The 20,060-nt window shown below is 38.3% G+C and overlaps 1 protein-coding gene across 1 annotated transcript in view; it reads right to left on the bottom strand.

Annotated features, from left to right (window-relative positions):
• LOC111738917 (calcium-transporting ATPase type 2C member 1-like) overlaps positions 1-17,146 on the bottom strand; it is a 47,646-nt gene extending 30,500 nt beyond the window's left edge. Inside the window, exon 1 of the mRNA XM_023530030.1 lies at positions 16,830-17,146. Coding sequence (XP_023385798.1) covers positions 16,830-16,937 — 108 coding nt within the window. The 5' untranslated portion in view covers positions 16,938-17,146. The remainder of the gene's footprint in view (positions 1-16,829) is intronic.
• Positions 17,147-20,060: the final 2,914 nt, after the last annotated feature.

Here is a 20,060-nt window from a genome sequence, read left to right on the forward strand (position 1 = left end):
ACCGGCGCGCCCCGCACTCCCGGGCCCACCGCGGACCGAGCTTTGTCGCTACTACTTCCGCTGCGAGAGGCGCGCGCGCACGCGCACTGGCGGGGATGGCGGAAGTGAAGTGAAGGCTGAGCCGCCCACCCGGAGTGAGCTGTGGTTGGGTGTGTAGCAGTCCGGTAGGAGGGCACGCGGGCCCGGCGGTGGCTCCTCGCTGACCCACTCGTTTCTACGCACCCACTGGGCGCGAGAGTCGGAGATCCGCCCGCTCCCCCGCGCCGGCCACGCTTTCGCAGGAGGCAGCCGCGGGGTCGAGCCAGGCCGGCAGGCACAGTCATGGTCGATGTCCCCGAGGTGTTTTCAGCGCCATCAACAAAGGTGACAGAGAAAGCCCCTCCCGTCGAGGTGGCCGTCACAATCTCGGCAGGCGACGCGAGGACCGCTGAGGGAAGGGGCCAGCGCAGAGAGGCGCTGGTGTTCCTATTGGGACCTCGCACCCTCACTTGCAGACCCCTGTTACGGCTGCTTTGCTCTAACTGCGGGAGCAGATCATCGCGGGGTGACTTCCCAAAGTTCTATCCCCTTAAGTATGCTTCATTGTCCATGTGTAGTGAGGGGGCAAATATCAGCCTCAAGAGAGCTCAAGGGAGAAGAACTCAACCTTTTTCATTCGTTTCAAGTGTGTGGAACCCGAGAGGTTAGAACTAGAAACCGAGCGTCCAGAGATGGAAGCTGAAGAACGGGCATTGCCTTCTGCCGCTAGCTGTGTCTTTAGCCACTCGAACCGTTCAGTTGTTCAGCATCTAGCCCAGACCCCGCAATAAGCGATTTTTGATGGACGGTTGATTTTAAGCCTTGGTAAGCCAGACACAGGAAACATTGTACCGAAGCCCTCTCGCACCCAAATCCACTAGAGGGCAGGATTACACCTGAGTTCGAGTGCGTCCTCCGAGGAACTCCAGAGACCGCAAGGGAAATATCCTCCCTTATATGCTAGAGGTATTTTTCTCCATCAACTCATACCCATTAAAAAAATGTGCCCCTTATCTCAGAGCCCGTAGTATATCCCAGTATGCTCGCTGACCATCTGTTCAACGTACAAACAAAGGGACCGAGTTGCCTGTTTTCTTGTGTTTTGTCCCAAGTAAGCAGTACTAGTATAGGTTCAAAAATCCTGGACAGCTTTCTAGATTCACTTTTCTTTTTTTAAAAAAAAATTGAGATTTCATTCAGCGAGGTTACTTTTAAATTTCAAAAAATGAAACCATAAAAATCAGGATGAAGTAGATTTCTAGTCTCAAGAGCTACCACCCACCTACTTTGGCTTTCAAGACTCATCTACTTGGTGGTGTTATAAGGCCATAATCTGTACAATGAATGTGCTATCTCTTGGTCAATCTTATAATCAACTTTTAATGATTATTAGTTACTATACTTACTGAGCCTTGACACCACAGCATCACATTAAAGACATAAAGCATTTAAAGGAGGAAATGACATGATATAGACATTATTTTGTATTGACATAATCTTGCAAAATAGTAATTTCACTACAAAATTTGCTATTGGATTGTGTTAAATAGGTCAAACATGTAAGGCAACTTTTCAGAATTACCTGTTATGACTGCAATAGCGCAGCATTAACACTGAATTCATAATTAACTCCCCCAAAGATTTATCACTCTATGGCTGATATATAGAGTAGCTTATACTGGAATTTTACTTTTTGGTTGCCTAAGTTGTGAAAGCCATTGTTCCTCATGCTAAGCCAAAAAAAAAGAAACTAGATAAAACCAGCTTTGTATGGAAGAACTCTTACATACTTCATTCTTAATCCACTGTCAATCATCTCACAAATTCCTAGGCTTGAGAGCCACAAAAACCTTAAAGGATAGGTAGTTCAACCACATAGCTGATCCTTGAGCCTCATTAACAAATCTCTACAGAGTGATCTTCTATGCCTGTACATATCCTTCACCAAGCTAGCCAACATCAGTAGCACTAGCTTTGACTTCCTATGTATATGAAAGTATTTATTAACACTTTAAATAAGCTAGAGCAGTGGGGAATGCTTAGGCCACAAGCTTCAGAAATCCTCTTCCTTCTCCCAGCATCACCTCCTCTGACCACTAACTTTTGTGTAGCAATCTCCACCTCCTCATCTCAGGGAAGGTGACAAAAATGTACATACACTGCATTACATGCATATACACACATACATACAGGTGTGTATAGACATTCATACATATTCATACCTATATGTGCATATACTAATTCACATACACACATGCATATATATTATGAGATTTTATATTTAGATATAGGCATAATAACTATCTTTTCCTCTAAACATTGTAGTGAGGATCTGACAGTGAATACAGATTATAAATTGTAGGCGCTATAAAAGTATAAGATTATCAGAGAGGGAAACAAGCAAAAGCATGGACAATTAGCTAGAATGAGATTGATGGCAATGAAATGTGTTTTGTTCAAGTTGCCTCTTAATTCTCCAGAAATCAATGCTTTAAAAAAATCTTTTCTGCTCTCATTTTGTTCTGAATATTTAGCCTACAAAATTAAATACATCTGATGTAAAAAGTGGTTATATGAGCACTAGAATGGCAATTTGTTAGGCATCTCTGTTTGGAGGAAATATTACAAATAGGAAAGGCTGAGGAAGAACGAACATGATGTTCTAATTTTATTAATACTGTGCCTTATTGCACAAAGGATATGAGGCATCTTGTTTTTATATCAAATTTGATAGCTGGCATTTTTATAAACCTGGATTACAAAGGAAGGAATATGTGGCCTTCTAAGATTTAAAAATTAACTTGAAAAAGTTTATTTTAAAATCCTTTCAATTAATGTCTTATTTTAAAAGCTGTTTTAACATTGTTTTAATTATCAAAGAGTAATGGTTAAAGAATTTTACCTAGCTGCTTAAAAATAAGTTGACATTTTTTTTTAAGTTGGATATTTTCAAAGCAAGTAAAGATGCAACACTTTACTTTTATAAACTAACCTACTCCAACAGAACAACAGAGGTGTTTTTCTTCTTATAGGATAAAAGACATGCTAAGGGTCAAGTCTGGGGAAATACAATCTTATTGCAAGAAATGTCATATGAAATGAGTGTCTAATAACCACCTGCCAGAATTGCTGTAAATCTGCTTGATTCTATGTCTTACTGATGCTGAAAGAGTAAAAACTGGAAGCAAGAAACAAAGTCAAGTGGACTCAAAAATGAAATACCTGTGTTTGGTTGGTTTTAAAGATACACTGACGAAGAACAACTTGAACTCAACAGGAATAAGCACTAATCATTGCAAGAAATGTTAAATATTGAGCACTGCCCAGAGCAGATGAAATTTCAAACCCAGATTTTGAGCCCAGGAAACCATTTGAAATTAAAAGATAATGTTGAGGTGGCTGCTTCCATGCATGCAGGAACTTCTGACTGAGCTTGTGCTTTGGATTTCGATGGCATGCATATCAATGCCTAACAAAGTCAAAAGCACTATAATTTCTAACAGAGTCAGTAGTTATTACCTTAGGGATTGAGGAATCTACTCTTAATTCTTGGACAAAAGAGCTGGGAGACTAGGTATAAACAGCAAGCCTTAGAATAGACATGTAAGTTAAATTGCCACTGGCCAATATCTTCTTCTAACTTTGAAAACCTTGCTGATGGGTTGGTTGTCACAAATAGTTGAAACAATTGGACAGATTCTATATCATGCCTCCTGGTTCCCTGTTGTGTTTACAGTAATAGCCTAGGCCTCCTCTCTCCATTTAAATGTTTTTTCAATTGCACATCAGGAATGTTTTCGAACTCTCTTTACTCTGCCGTTTACTGGGGTCTGAAAGAGCTTTGGAAAAGTTTGCATATCCTTAGACCTCCAAAATGGTACATTTTGCCCTTAAGTTTTCTACCCCACCATTTTCTAGACATCAAAATTTTTTTGCAAAGCTTGCATCTTTGCCTGAATTATCCCATATCCTTCCATACCCCCTGCAGAAATCATCTCTCTCCACTGTGCTTCCTATTGTGAGAACAAATGAGAAAAGAGGCAAAAAATGTCATTATGGTAATAAATTAGAGAGTAAGTTCCACAGGACAGAAATTGCCTGAGGATCCTAAAGCTTAGCCCTGGACAATCATGCAAACAGACCATACTCTTATTGAGCATACTACCCAAAATAGGGGGCCCACACCAAAGATAGTTTGCAAGAAAAGTGACAGAGAAGGGTAGAAATGCAATTTGGCAAGATGCTTTGCAAGATAGATGATAGAGAAGCAGAAGTACAATTTGGCAAGAAAGTTTTTGCAACACAAATTGATAAACCTTTAGGTTAAAAACTTCATTGCAACAAATATAGATCAAGTGGAAAATTAGGTTAGCAGCATTTACCATATACCTTTAGGCAACTTTATTTTTGCTTTCTTAGTTATAAAAGGCATTGTTCATGTAGCCTATTTCAGAAGATAGTAATAATAATTTAATGTGCCAAGTATCATATATTTGGGAGATTAGGAAAGTAAGGATTCCGGAAAGAAAAAACTTTCCACAGGCCAGGAACAAAAAAGCTGAAGTGCAAATTTGGGGCTTGGACTGGTCCAGCCATTCTCCAGTTCAAACAGCTGAATGCAAAACTATTTTCTAAGAAACTGCTACATCGACTAATAGGAATATTGGTGTTCTAAGTGAACAGTGTCCCACTCTAGAATGTTTAACAGGAAGCTGGCAAAGTAGAAATGGCCACCAGGCCCTATGAGGAGAGTAAAAGGAACTCTCTGTTAGAGTACAAATGATAAAGTACATTTGCTAATGAACATTACCAATGATCCTCAAATATCCATTCCTCTCCCAGATCAAAATATGGCCCCCACTACCAGCAACATCACACCACTTGAGAACTTACTAGAAAGGCAAATTCTCAGATCCCACCCAGACCTACTGAGTTAGAAATTCTGAGGGTTGCACTCAGCAATCTGATTTACACAAGGCTTCCCATAATTCTGAGTGTTTGGAAGTGCTGCAGCCACATTATTACCCTTCTCTCCCCTCTTCCTCGTGGAATAAGCAATACTAAAGATGACAAAGTAGTGATGAAAAGAAGCCAAGTCCTAAAATACATAATTAAGCTAACAAATCAACAAACCCTGGAGTCTGTCCTCCCACGGGACTTCCTTTAATGTGAGATAATAAACAAATTATATTTTCTGTTACTTGCAGTTAGAAGCAACACAACTGATAGAGTCTTAAATAAGAAAAAAAATAGTTTAAACAGGTAAAAATGTTATTTGGTTGATGCTTTGACTACTCCTATAGAAATTAAAAGAATTTAATATGACATATTGAAATGATAAGATGTTAAATAAATGACTTAAAATGCTAAAGGCAATGTTAATCAGTGAGAAGTTACAAAATAAGATGTAACTCAAAAAGACTGAACAAAGGAATCTGATTTTTAAGTTAAGTGATTTCTGTATTAGCATATAAAGTAAAAAATTGGCAGATTTCAGCAGCTCCTTTGACAAGTTCTTTTTATTACCAATTAATAGTATTTTTAAATAATGTAACTGCACTTTATTCTTGAAAACTAATGGAATTTTTAAATTTTTACTTTCTTATGTTTTGTGCCCTGGCACCAGGCTTTTTCTTGTTTAATTCTTCAACTAATGACTACTTGGTGATAGATTCTGTTATGACATTGCTAAAATAAAATTAAGTTTACTCATTCCTAAAGTATGATATAGTCATTTTTCAACAAACTTGACTGAGATATTTATTATTTTGAGGTTCGCACATCAACTTGTTTCTATTTTCTAAGTTGAGCAGTTAAAAATCTATGACATTAAAAAATAAAACTCCGAATGTATTCTTCTCTAGTTTAAATGATAAAATCGCTCATTTTAACGCTGGAAAAGTGCTTGGGAAAGTAAAGATGACAACATTTCACATTTAGTTAAAGAATTTAAATTACTTGCTGAGGAAATGAGAATCAGTTTTTACTTAACAGCCACCCAAATACACATTAGGGTATTTGGGTTTAGGGTTTTTCAGTTGACATAACACTTCCATATATATAATTAAATTTAATCCTCACAACCCTATGAGGTAAGCAGACTAGATCTTGTTCATTGCTTTTTATAACTGACAAAGCTGAGACTCTCACAGGTGAAGCTCCTTGCACAAGAATTTCTTTCTATTCAATGTTAAAGCCAGGAGTCAAATGTCCATATGGGCAATTCGTAAAGTTTTATGCATCCCTATGTTCATGGCAGCCCTATTCACAATAGCCAAGATATGGAAGAAACCTAAATGCCCACCAACAGATGATTGGAAAAAGAAGTTCTGGTTCATATACACAATGGAATATTACTCAGCCATAAAAAAAAAAAAAAACCCAACAACACTGAAATCCTACCGTTTGCAATGACATGGATGGACCTAGAGGTTATTATGCTGTGAAATAAGTCAGACAGAGAAAGATAGATATCATATGATTTAACTTATATGTGGAATCTAAGGAACAAAAAGAACAAAATATTTGAAAACAAACTCAGGAATATAGAGAACAATCTGGTGACAACCAGAGGGGTGGGCATTGGGAGGCTAGGAGAAAGGGGAGGATGGTTAAAGAAGTACAAATTAGTAGTTGATAGATGGTCACTGGAATGGGGAACATGGCACAGGGAATGCAGGCAGCAGTAATGTAATGGCTATGTATAGAGTCAGAGGGGTGATAGAGTAATCAGTGGGATCATTTCATAAACTATATAAATGTCTAACCAATATACTGAATATTTGAAACTAATAATAAAATAAAATAAAATGCTAAAAAAAAATATACATATTGGCTTTAATTCCTTTAATGCTCCCACAATGACCCATTAGAAAATATATAAGAAGCTGCTCTGTTTATTGAATTACCCTTCATAATTTATCATTTTGTTTTATTAAATTCTTGCATCTTTCAAATCAATGGAGCACTCTGCAACCTTGGTAGCCATTAACTCCTGAGCCAGAGATATCTGCCCCATAGCTCATTTGATGACTTTCAAGAATGTATTAATTATTAAGGACTTGATTTTAAAACATCCTTGGTCATTGTCTACATTTACTTCCTTGTTCTTATTTAACCTTCGGACACCATCACTGGGGAAATCATGCTCCAAGCAAAAGCTGTTCTAGAATCTCTCGGGTTTATCTTCTCAGGGTTGAAAATTACTACTAAAATGGGAATGTAATCTCATGGGTAAATAATCACAGACAGGCATTTTAGGGAGATTATTCAATAGGTAATTGACACATGTTCATTAACAGGCATTATTGGAAAATTAACACAAAGTGTATTAAATACATGTTCTAAGGATCTAGAAGCTACTAAACAGTTTTAGGAATACTGATTTTCATCATTCTAAGTGGAAATTATTTTGTTTGTTTTTTTTCTGAGTATTTACAATTACATTTACATATTAACCAAAGTATGGACAAGAAAAAAATTGATAAATTTTGTTTTTAATACTAAGAATTGAAAATGGCTTTAGATACGATGGAGGCCATATCAACCTTTACACCTTTTTATATTCCATAATTTAAATCAACAATTAAAATTCTTAGTCGCCATATCAGTTTAATAAGTAAACAGCTACAAAAGAAGGAACTAAAGAGATAAGAACATACTTTAGATTACATTCTTATAACAAAGACATTGTTTAACCATTTCTTGCATCACTAAGCATTATATAATGCTATCAGGCATGGGGCAGCTATGGTAGAAAACGGTTAATTAAGAACCCATGAAGCTGTAAATCATCATCACTATCCCCTTGGCTTTAGCAAAGACACTCCATCTTCCAAATGGCATACGTGCTGTTCTTGAGATGGAATGGCAACCCCTATCAGCTTTGAATTTGTTAACTTTGAATTTGAAAATATGCATCATTAAACAATCTACATCAGTGGTTCTCAAACTGTGGTTCTATCACCAAAGAACTTTTTAGAAATGCAAATTCTGGGGCCCTACCTCAGTCAGACCTATTGAATTAGCAACTGAGTTGGGGGAGGAGGAAGTCCCTCAGGTGATTCCAATGCATGCTAAAGTTTGAGCACTGATTTACAACAACCATAAAACTTTGATCTAAAAATATTGTGATCTAATAGTCTTCAATTCTAAAGAACCGAATGAGAGCGCATATTAGCATTGTAAGCCACCTCCAGCATTCTCAAACCATAGAGGGCTTTGAACTTCCAGTAAATATCTGTTGGCCTAAAACTAGTTATTTTAAAAGACCAGGTAAAAGCCTTACGACCATTAAGAGATCATATTTCTATCCTCCTAAATTACTCTGATCATCACATGAGTATACCATGGTACAGAGAACAAAAGTTAGAGGGCAATGCAATAGCAATGGACCTACAGTTATGTTCCAAGCATTAAAGCCAGTCTTTGTTTTCTTATTCCAGGTCAGGACCTTTGGAACAATGCTGCTTTGAGCAGGTGTATCAGGCTTTAGCAGCACCAATTTGATGAAAAGATTAGGCGGGGAGCTTCATAAACAGAAAATGCCAATCTCTTGAAACAGTATATTTCTAAGAGAAATAGACCATCCCTTAAAAACAAAGCCAAAAAAAAAAAAAAAAGTTGTTTAACAACAATTCAGAAGGTACAAAAAATTTTTAAGTACATTATACAGAAATTATATGTGGGGGACAGAGCAAAAGAGTAGCTGGTCGACACTAGTGAAACAGGGTTTTACACTATTCAATCACTTTAAACAATTCGATAATAACCTATGCACTCATTACATAAGACCAAAATCTTCTATAATATGCTTTATTTATTTTGAGATGTACTTACAGGCAGGCTATAGTCAAATTTGGTGGCAAATATTATAATAAGGTTAATGGTACAGGAAACAATTGCAAGGACTGCTTATATTTTGGGACAGTTATTCATAGAACAAAGGAAGAGGAGCAAGAGGAGTCAAGCGTTTCTACTAAGAAGAGGACATAGATAAGAAAGCTGGGTATTTGAATACATCACCAATGAACAAAATTCAGCAAAGGAATCCAACACAAAAGTAATTCTATCCAAAGACAACTTACAGGGACTATGTTTAATTGCAAATAACAGATGAATTTGCAAAAGCTTAATTACATCTTAATGAATTCTTAAATACTTTCTTTAGTGCTGCCATAATTTTTCTACTGCATAGCCTTTAACAGCAATAACATGCTCGTTCTCTATGCGTGTTAACTGACTTGCTTGTAAGGATAGTAAATGATGTATTTAATATTTATTAGGCCAATACAGGAGTTTTGAGATCTATTTATTTAAAAAAAAATAATAATCCCTTTGCAAATAATAAGGATTTTGCATATATAAATGGAATGTAAATATAAACCTTTGAGTTTTAGCACCAGAACATTTTCATCTCCATAGTGCTATTTCCTATAGAACAAAGTACACAGAAAGAATCTCCTCTACTTCCTTCAATGGGATTGGGGGCCGAAGCTGCTCAGAATAGGACCTCATATAGCATTACTTTTGAAGCCATCCTATGACATGGACTCCTGCATATTATAGTATAACTGTCAGTTATAAAATACTCACAGGAATGTAAAGTACAGCATAGAGAATATAGTCAATAATATTGTAATAATATATATTGTGTCAGGATGGAGCAAGACTTACCAGGGGGATCACTGCATAAGTTTTATAAATGTCTAACTGCTATGATGTACACCAGAAACATAATATTGAATGTCAACTTTAATTTAAAATTCTTTTAATTTAAAAAAATTAAAATTCCTTATTCTTAAATGCATAATCCAAATTGTATCTTTTGAATTAGCCTTACTAATATGCTGTTTTTAGGATGAGCAGGAAAGAAATAATTCTAGCCTTTTTCTTGCTCTCTTCACAGCAATTTATGAGTATTACAACATATGTGGAAAGTTCATTTCTTTTTCTGTTACAGCATGGAACTGTCTGTACCAGGTGAGGAAATATGTCATCTTTCATTCTGAACAAAAGTTAGCAAGTAAAATATTGCAGATGAACTGTTTAAGAAGTGGAATAGGATAGCAAATTTAGGAATGTGCATAAAAATCTACACAACTGAGTTTTACAATTGAGTTAATATGTTTATTTCAAAGACAAAGTTTTAAATGTTCATCCATTTACTGACTCTTGTGTTTCAAAGGGATCTGAGTGCAGTAGATTAGGAAAGTTTAGAAGCAGATAACAGGATTAGAAATAGCTCAAAAGTCAGCTCAGGGGTCAGGTGTCTCCCAGGCAAGTCTAACACTTCACAGCTGTGATATTATGAACACGAAGGCTGAAACACCTTCAGAAGGGACCACATAGTAAGCAGCAAATTGTCAGCATTAAATGCAGGAAGAAAGAGTCAATGGCAAAAGAGGGTTGATATTTAAAAAACAAACAAACAAACAGTGGTTAAAATGCCACAAAACCTAAAATTTCTGTGTTCTTGTCCATGTATAAGTCTACTTAGTTGTTTATCCTTATGGGTACAAGTAATTCAGTGGCCGATCAGGCTCAGAAAAGCTAGTTACTGGTGCATAAGCTTTTCATCTGTGGTGTTTTCTGGATATGGCTTTATTTCCTTTCCTCGATGGAAATGCTACTTGAATCTCCAAAAACATTTGAATCTGTCTTTCTTGGCCTTAGATTCCAGAGCAACATGCTTAGATTGTGGGGTATTTACCATTAGCTGAATAAAACAGTTACCTTCTCTTTGTTCCTAAGGTATCTTAATTGTCCATCTTTGCATTGCCCTCTGCACTAGAATCTTGGGGTTAAAAAAAGACCGATAATTCATTGGATTTTCTCTTTCTTGATGCAGAAATCACTACTACGACATCCCATGAGAAGGGGCACATACCCTGCCCTCTGCAAAAGATGGCCCATTCCTTTACCTCTCATTTTTAGAAAATCCATCCTTATTATTGTATCACCACCTATCCTTGCAATTCTGCCCACTAGTTATAGTTATTTCCTCTGGAACCTCCCAGCTGCACCCTCTATGTTTCTTCTACCAATTAGCCCTGCGGGTCTTATAAGCACACACACATACATAAACACATACACAGAAACCATCATGTCTTAAGTCTCTTCCTAACTGAGCCTAACACCCAGAATTCTTTCAAGCACTATCTCATGATAGCATTCATTGGCCCCCTAACCACGCCCCACCCACCCACCCCCAACACACACCCTTCTTTCACCTCTCCTTGTTTCCCTGCCAATTTCTGGCCAAGGCCTTTGTTCTAATTTTCCCCACATTATCCTCCTTTAGTTAACATTCACTCTTCCTTCAGATCTTAATTCAATATTAAGTCCCTTAGACCAGCCTTTCTTGACTTTCCCACTTGGTCCCATCTCCAACTATATACTTTGAAGGCACCTTGTAACTCTCCTTTGCTGTACCTATCTTGGTAGCATTCTGAATTTATTAGTGGGACTATTTGATTCCCAGTATGTCCTGTATGACTAGCAAAGTGCCTGTTGGATGGAAGGCACAGAATACATACAAGTTTGTTGAACTGGTTCTTGGAGGGTGGGATTGGGTGGGTGGGGAGAGTCTTTCTATTCAACAGAGTAAGGCACCATTAGCACAGATCAACCCAAATTCTTGTCTATTAAGTTAGCCATCCTATATTTTCTGGTCGCTTATCTGTGAAACAAACAGAAGAAGAAATTCAAGCTGATGAGGCTACTGAAGGGCAGTATAAGTTGAAGGACAAGAGCTCTAAATAGCAAGGCTTTCTCTGTCTCAGTCTTGCATCAATGGGGTTTATTACTGACAAGTTGACCTTCAGGTATCACCTAAACTACCCTCTGGACTCAGCCCACAGAGTCTTTTTCTCCTTGCTTGCTACTTACATTGCCCTTTTCTACATCTCTGCTAAAACTCACAGTACACATTGGAAAGAGCACTGAACTAGGAGTCTGGCAGGCCAAATTCTAATCTCAGCATTGATGCAAATGAGCTGTGTGACCTTGGGCAAATCCCTCAACCTCTAAAAACTACTTCTACATTCATAAAATAAATTACTCTATACAGTCTCCCCTAGATCTCACCAGCCTCTGCTTACTAAAGATAACAACTCTATTTTCACCATCTCTAGCTCTCACCTGCATAATGGCATCTCAGACTCTGAACTCCCCAACCTCCACATTCATTCATTCGGTTACATAAATTTATCACTTACTTTGTGCCTTATTTATGTTTGGCACAAGGGCTAAAATGGAAAATAAAAATAACCATGTTCTCTGCATTAGGGCAAAATAAAATTTTCATTTAAGGAGGAGAATGCTGACTGCTATGAGGAACTTGGATTGTAGCATAACAAGAGTGAATGTGGGAACACAAATTTGAATGCTATCGCAATGGTCCAAGCAAGAAAGGATGGTGTAGCAGGGTTGGTAGTTGAAGATGGAAGATTCAGTAACTATTCTTGACATAGAATTGACTAGGCTTGTTAAGAGTTTGCAAGAGGGAGGTGAGGGAGAGAAAGGGAGGTGCCAAAGTGACTCCCAAGTTTCTGGTTTGAGCTTTTGTGTTGATGAATGGACCTGAGCAGAAGCAGGTTTGGAGACGGAGCTTGTGAGTTCTCTTCAGACACATTCAGTCTGCAACATCCATAAGACATTCAGATCGAGATATCAAATAGGCAATTGGATAGACAAGGCTAACATGCACTGGGGATAAATCTTTTGAAGTTGTCTCAAATTGGTGGTGTTTTAGCAAGGGAAAGAGAGAAGACTGTCCCATATAAGCTCATAGCCTTCTTTTATCATTTGGCTCTAGCGCCCATGGATAATGTCTACGTCAATGGTGATAACCCCTAAGAGCATTTCCTGGGGGTTCATAGAGCACTCGGTTCTCTATGTAGCCAGGCTACAATCTGTCCAAAAGTGGAGCAAATTCTCCCTTCTCCACTCAGTGTCCTACTTGGTCACCCAAGCCATGTGGAAAGTTTTGGGGACTCCTCTACACAAGATAATATGACCTGTAAGTTTTGCTCATTTCACACAAGCTAAGACATCAACATCTGAGCCAGACCCTGACTGTTGTTCCCATCAGACCAAAACAAAATAACTGCATGTGTTCAGTACACCTGCCCAAACTCATGTGAGAACACATTTAGGTTGGGTCCCCCCGGCCACCACCACCACCACAAAAACACCGTTTGAGTAATAGTGTTCAAAATGTTCATCGATTTTTTCCAACCTTCAGCACTTTCATCTAATTAATAACCTTAATCTTCTACCTAGTTAGGGACTTGACTTTGTGAAAGGTATGCTATAATAGAGTCTAAGAGTAATACAAAGGATGAGATATTTATTCTCAATTCGATAACCTGTCCAGCCATCGATTGATACATTCCAACAGGAAAAACAACAAAAATTACCAAACTAACCAACCCTCAGTTCAAAACTTCATGTCTATATGACAGCAAGTGCAAAAGGAAAGAACACTGAAGAGAAGCTTTAAACAAAAAATCATCTGTAGATAAGGTGAGTATAACAATGGAACATATGGAACTCTTCAGGCCCAGTCAAGAGATGGGTAGAGGCAAGAAAGGAAGAGAGTTCCATAGGCAATCTGCCTGCGGTGCAGGTCCTCCTATACCGGCCTGTGCCAGGCTCCAAGATGGGCCTGAGGAAGCAAAAAACAAGATACTACCCAGTGTCATGTGTGTATGAGTGCACATATGTAGATATGTAGGCAAATGGCTTGCTAAATACATATACAGTATGGGGCCCTCATAAAAGCAGACAGTACATCTTAGAAAAAAGGGGCTACACTTTACTCTTCCCAGCAAAACTGGAGCAAGCTTTTTCCTAAGCCCATTGATCCTGAGACTTGAAGAATAGGTAGGCAGGATGTAAGTAAAGAAAGGAATTCTAGGCTAAAGGGAGGAGTGTATGTGAATGCACAGAGGTGGAGAAGCAGATGGCGTATCTGGGATAATATTCTCCAAGCGTGTGGAACACAACATTGGTGGTACCCGATGATGCTAGATGAAATGGAAGGCATGCAGATACTACATTAAATAACAATGAATTACTTGGAATTGAGAAAGTTGTTTATCTTTTAATTCCCTCCTATCCTTGCCCAGGAGAATTTCTCAGTTGGCTACAAGGATGCTAATCTCTTAAAAGCTAATCTTCCTACTTAAAAATGGAGTAGCTTTCAGGCTTAAAGGTTTCACAGCTAACAGTATCTAGCTAATATTTAACACTATCTTGCTTTTATTATATTTATGCTTCTCTTCTATTTCTGGCCTATGACAGTGGCTTTCCATTTATAGTAGTTATAAAAATTTTCTTTCTAAACAAATTTAAGTTTTGAAAGTGAGTGACTTAAATGCAAATATAAAGAAATATTAAGGAATACATAAATACATACAAGCAGTAAAAATGTATGGTAAGAATTATGACAGTGGCATGTAAATATCTGAAGTATTAGAAAACACTCTCTAGGAAAAGACTAGCTGTTTGCTGTGTTGCTATCACTAGATTATTTAGAGATAAAGCATATGATAAAATGGATTAAGTTTAAAGCCAGGCCAACAGGAGTTCAAATTTTCCTTCAGTACTTTCTGGCCAGGCGGCCTTGAGCAAGACCTCTTAAGGTCTCTAAGTCTCACTTTCCTCACCTTTATAATGAAGATCTATCTTACAAAAATGTAAGAATTAGAGACAACCAATATACAGGTCCTAAAATCATAGACATTATTAACCTCCTTTATAACTTTCCAACAAGCTTTCCAAGGTTAGCCATGATTGACTCTGACCTAATTTCTCTAATTCTGTGAGACATTATGTCTGCAGAGCTATAATTGGTTTCAGAAAGAAATCAAACATGTCATTTTCCTTGATTTCTCCATTAACTTACATAGAAAATTAAGAAATCGGCACAATATTCATAGCTGTTTTCAAATGGTTGTAAATTGAGGAGGGGCCACCCGCCCAGTCCAAGTCAGAGGATCCGTGTTAAATTCTAATGTTCTTCTGAATGCATTTGCAACATTTTATTTTTTATTTCTGTTTTGTTGGTTTGTTTATTAAATTTATTGGGGTGACATTGTTAATAAAATTATATAGATTTCAAGTGTACAATTCAATAATACATCATCTGTATCTTGCATTGTGTGTTCACCACCCAAAGTCACATCTCCTTCCATCACCATATATTTTACTCCCTTTACCCTCATCTATCTCCTCTCTCTCCACTTTCCCTCTGGTAACCACTAAACAAAAAATAAACTTTAAAAAATAAACAAAAAATAAACTTTAAAAAGAGTATAAGCAATATAGCCACATCTTCAAAAATTTAAAATACTGAGAAAAGGGAGGAGAAAAATCACTAATCCACAGCCCACATTTACAGCCCTATCCTTTCAGCCACCTTTCCTTCCCCATTACCCACATCTACAGCCCTCTTCTTGCCGTATTGAAGCCTGAAGAAGCATGTGGAGGTAAATTTAGTGAGTGTGGCAGACAACTCAGAGCATCACTACCTGGGGCTCTGGCTTTCTAAAAAGCAAGCACATGTTGAGACTTGGAAACTAAGAGATTTCCTCATAATTCACGACACCTTGCCTAAGTAAGAGATAAATTGGCTACTAGGCGTAGCCCCTTAGTGAGCACAGTCTGAATTTCCAGCTCATTGTAAAATTATCAAAGCACAGCATAAAAGCAATTTCTTCTTGAACAGTAGTAATGATTTTCATTTTCCAAATTATGCATCGACTATTGGGGAAACCTGTCATTAGAGGATTTTCTGTCTGCTGAACTTTGCTTTCACTTCCTGGAAATGTTTTAATAAGTAGGTCACCTCATTCAAATACAGGACACTGCTAATATCTCCCATGCAGCTTTGCAGTTCTAGCGACAAGCATGATGCCCAAGCAATTTATGACTCTGGTCTTTGATGCGGCTATACATTTGTTGTTTACCACTGCCATACTTATTTCTAAAAGAACCAACAGATTTAACGGATCAGGCACAGTGGTTTCGTCTAACAATTTAGTATAATTCAGAAAAGGGGTTTTTAGAAATGCCTTTTTCATAATTGTATGAGATAGAATAATATAAATCTCAAAACAATAAAAGGAATGCATGATTTTTTCGAAAGCATGATTTTAAACAAGAAGCGATCAGACATTTTAATGGTTTCTAAAAATATACTCCCACATGCTAGAGTCTACTACTAGAAATCCTAACTTTTGATTGGCTAAAAAGATTGAAACTTGCGGTGCTTTACCCCCTACCCTTCACCAAAAAAAAGACTAATTACCTCTGAACATTCTTCTCAGCTCATTAGTGATCTGCCTAAGGCTATCGTATTTACAGTCTACAAAATGTTTTTTGTTTTACAAATCTTAGTGATATTTAAAATACATAAGAGAAGTCAGGTTATTTCTAGGGCTTTGTATTTTTCTTTGTCAAGATAATAATAGTTTTAAAATCTATATTTGAGGGCCTAGAAAATTATCAAGGAATCCACAATTTAACTCATAGAGTAGAGCAGTCTAGCTATTCAGAAGAAAGAAAAGCACATAGTTTTATTACAGAACTCGAAGTTAATCTAATGATCCACATGTTCTGAGTTCAAATAAATCCTTGCAAGCCTGCTTGCTTTTCTGATTGTGAAGTTTGAACAACCCCAAGCAGGCACGGACCTGCAACTATAAACACGTAAACTAGCAGAAACTAGATGGCCAAGTGAAGTAAAAGCAACACCCCAAATCTAACACCCATTAACCTTAAAGATAATATAAACAAAAGGATACCTGTTCTTCAGCTCTTTGGTTTCTCAGCATCGATACATATTTTCTAATTGCATGGAGAGGGTATTTTTTGAAATAAGAGAATCTAGACTGAGGCAACAGATTATCCATGATGAGGAAAGCAAGAAGGTTCTTGTTTGCCCCTCCCTGTCAGCAACCATATGAAATCTAGAAGCTTCACGATTCTTCAGAAGCCTAAAGATTTGCTTGTAGCTCGATCACTTTCCAGCAAATAAAGCAGATGTTCTTTTTTGCTGCTTCCTCTTTTGGGTAGAGTTCCTGGTGAAACCAGACAGCCAAGTGTGAACTCTGTCTAAAAGCGTCCAGAAATGCAGTGCCCAAAGGCCGTAGGAGCCAGGAGGAATTTAGGGGCTGGTCCACATAATGCAAATTGCTCGGTGGTAGTGATGCGACTGTCCTATTTCTAGCAACAGCGTTCTGTTGCAAGCTATGTTAATATTAGCTAGCTGGTGACTTTCCACACCCACAGACTCACATGAGGTTTAATCTTAATTCTTCTGACAGCTTTTCCAGCTCTTAAAGAGAACGTGACATGTGGTTTTTACTGTTTCCTTCTAGATTTCATATAATCATGAGCACACGTGGACAACCCTCAGCTACATCCCAGCTCTAAAATGTTGATTCATTCAGTCTTGAGAAGTATTTTTTTTAATGGGCTTAAAAAATAAAAAAAAAGCTGACAAATTACCTCACCTTTCATTGTTATTAAGGAGTTCAGTGTCAGCGCTTAAAACATTTGGTTTACATTGTCATGTATTATGCAATAGACCCAGGAACCAGATACTTTATGTTAATTGAACAATAGTTGCAAACAGATTCTGTTCTGAGTTAAAAGTCTTCTCTCCTTGAATCCTTATCTCAAATCCACAGGCTGAATCCGAGAATATTAAATTTCCCCAGGCTTTATTCTGAGTGTAAGGGAGAAAAATGTAATACATTTACTTTCTAACTATTTTAAAAAGGATTCATGCTTTAAAAATGGACCATGATAAGAGGTCTGTGGTCTTAGAGGACATGAAATCATAATACTTGAAAGTTCAGTATTTCTTAATACTCTATAGATGTCATATGGTTCCTGAACAAAGTCCCCACATAGGCTTTGCTATTTTATTATCCTTTTTAACTTTGCAGTAGTCGATTCATTTGATGGAAACATTCGGCCACTTTTGTGAGGAGCTGTCATGTAGAGTCTAGGCTGACATCAACCACAAATCATGAGATGCAGCGGTTTGCTTTCCAGTGGAAAGGTATAGCAGGTCTTTCCCCCTTCAGAGAGAGCATGGCAGGTTGGGGTAAACGGGGCAGGCAGAGCTGGGGAACCCATGGTGCAGCCCAAGCCGTCTGCCAGGACAGCCTCCCTGACACTCCTGGCTGGGCCAGCCGACTTCAGGGAACACACTTGATAGGCCTAATGTGGGCTATGCTGCCAGCAGCCCAGGCCATCTGGCAGGCTGGCATAGGGCCCACTTGCAAGGTGATCTTCCAATCTCACCAGGGCCAGGCTAGCAATTCTAAGAAGTCATTTACATACTGCCCCTAGGGCAGGCTCCTAGGAGGAGGCCCTATGGCTATTTCTTATGAAGACTCCTTCAGTCCTCTTCTGTATGCTGGAGACAGCAGACTCTAATGAGGGCCAGAGAAAAGCACTGGCTTGGCTTGCCACGGACATGCTAAGGGTACAGTATTATGCACTCCCTGCCAGCTCGCAGCCCCCCAAATCAGGGAGCTTGGAAATCTGGACACTCTGGCTACCTGGAGGCCCTGGAAAAAAGGGTGACCCCCAGGGCATTGGGAGCAGGCAAAGATGCCATTTATACACACGCTCGAGAAATCCACCATCTGCCCTTTTGCTTCTCTCTTTTTAAATATCTAAACCTTCAGGGATGCCTCTTATTATAGGCAGGAGCAGGCAGCCTGCCAAACACCCACAGCACGGCTGGTGATCAAAGCCTTTTCCCGAAGGACGAACACAAAGCAGACTTCATTTCAAATGGTTGTCTCATGATCACCCTTTCAGAGGTTGAGGAGTGTGAGAAAGACATGGGGAGGGAGGGGGAAAAAAACCCCAAACTAAAAACTCTGTCCTAGCTAGATTGAGCATAAAAAAGAAAAATTGGCGAAAAACATGTAGCTAAAATTCCCTTAGGTGTTTAATTGATAATAAATATAATCATATCTAATATTTATTGGGCCTTTGGGACGGGCACTGTGCTAAATTCTTTACATGTATTATCTCACGTAATCTTACAGCACCCTATGGGGAAACTGAGGCGCAGAGAGGCTAAACCGCCTGCCATGGTCGCACAGTGACAAAGCAGAGACGAAGGGATTCCAACCAGATGGGCTGACCCCAGAGTCTGGTTCCCTATCAGTCCACTGCACAATCTCTTAGCCCCACAGCCAGAAATGTGAAAGGCAGCTGATTCCTGAGCAGACCTCTATAGATTAACCTGAAGAAGGAGAGGCAGGGGGTTGCTTTGTTAAAGAGAAATAACAAATGCAGACTGCTAAGAATTTACAGACTAAGATTATTGAATAGACCAGGTGCCATCTTCATGAAAAATCATATAACTTCTTATCCTGGATTCTTTATAAATAAGGCTAATACTCATAGTACTTACCTCCTAATGGTTCCTTTATGAACTGATTCTAGTAATCTTCAAAAAGAGGTTGTATTTGTAGATACAGGTTTTCTGTTTCTCAAACTTTGAAAACTACTATCATCTCAGTTTCTGTTTGACTAAGTTACAATGGTTCATTTCTCTCAATATTTAATACAAATACAATGCGGGCTTTTATATACCCTGTTTCTCAGGTGAGAGCATAGCCCTTTGTGTTTATAGTAGGGGCATCTCTGCCATCTCAGGCTGGAGGAGCACTGTTTTGATTGCCACTATGTCAGTTGCCTTAGTGAAAGGCAGCTGACTGGACTCCTGGTAGCTACAATGTACGTCTGCAAGGACCAAAAGCGCCTGAAGTATCTTCCTCAATTGATACGAGGTCTATTCTGCCCCCTGCAAAGTAGCACAAGGAAGAATGAAAGTAATTACCTGTTATTTGTACAACTCACTCCCACCCCTTGTCCTCTGCTCAATAGAAAAATAATGGACAGAAAAAACAAACTGAGCAAAGTCACAGGTCAAGGCTGCGATCCTATTGTGAAAGAATATTCGTATGTTCTTTTTGATTTCTAAGAATTACCTCTTCTCTCAC

Source organism: Pteropus vampyrus, unplaced genomic scaffold (genome assembly GCF_000151845.1).
Source record: "Pteropus vampyrus isolate Shadow unplaced genomic scaffold, Pvam_2.0 Scaffold1, whole genome shotgun sequence".
In the NCBI taxonomy this organism is placed as follows: Eukaryota; Metazoa; Chordata; class Mammalia; order Chiroptera; family Pteropodidae; genus Pteropus; species Pteropus vampyrus.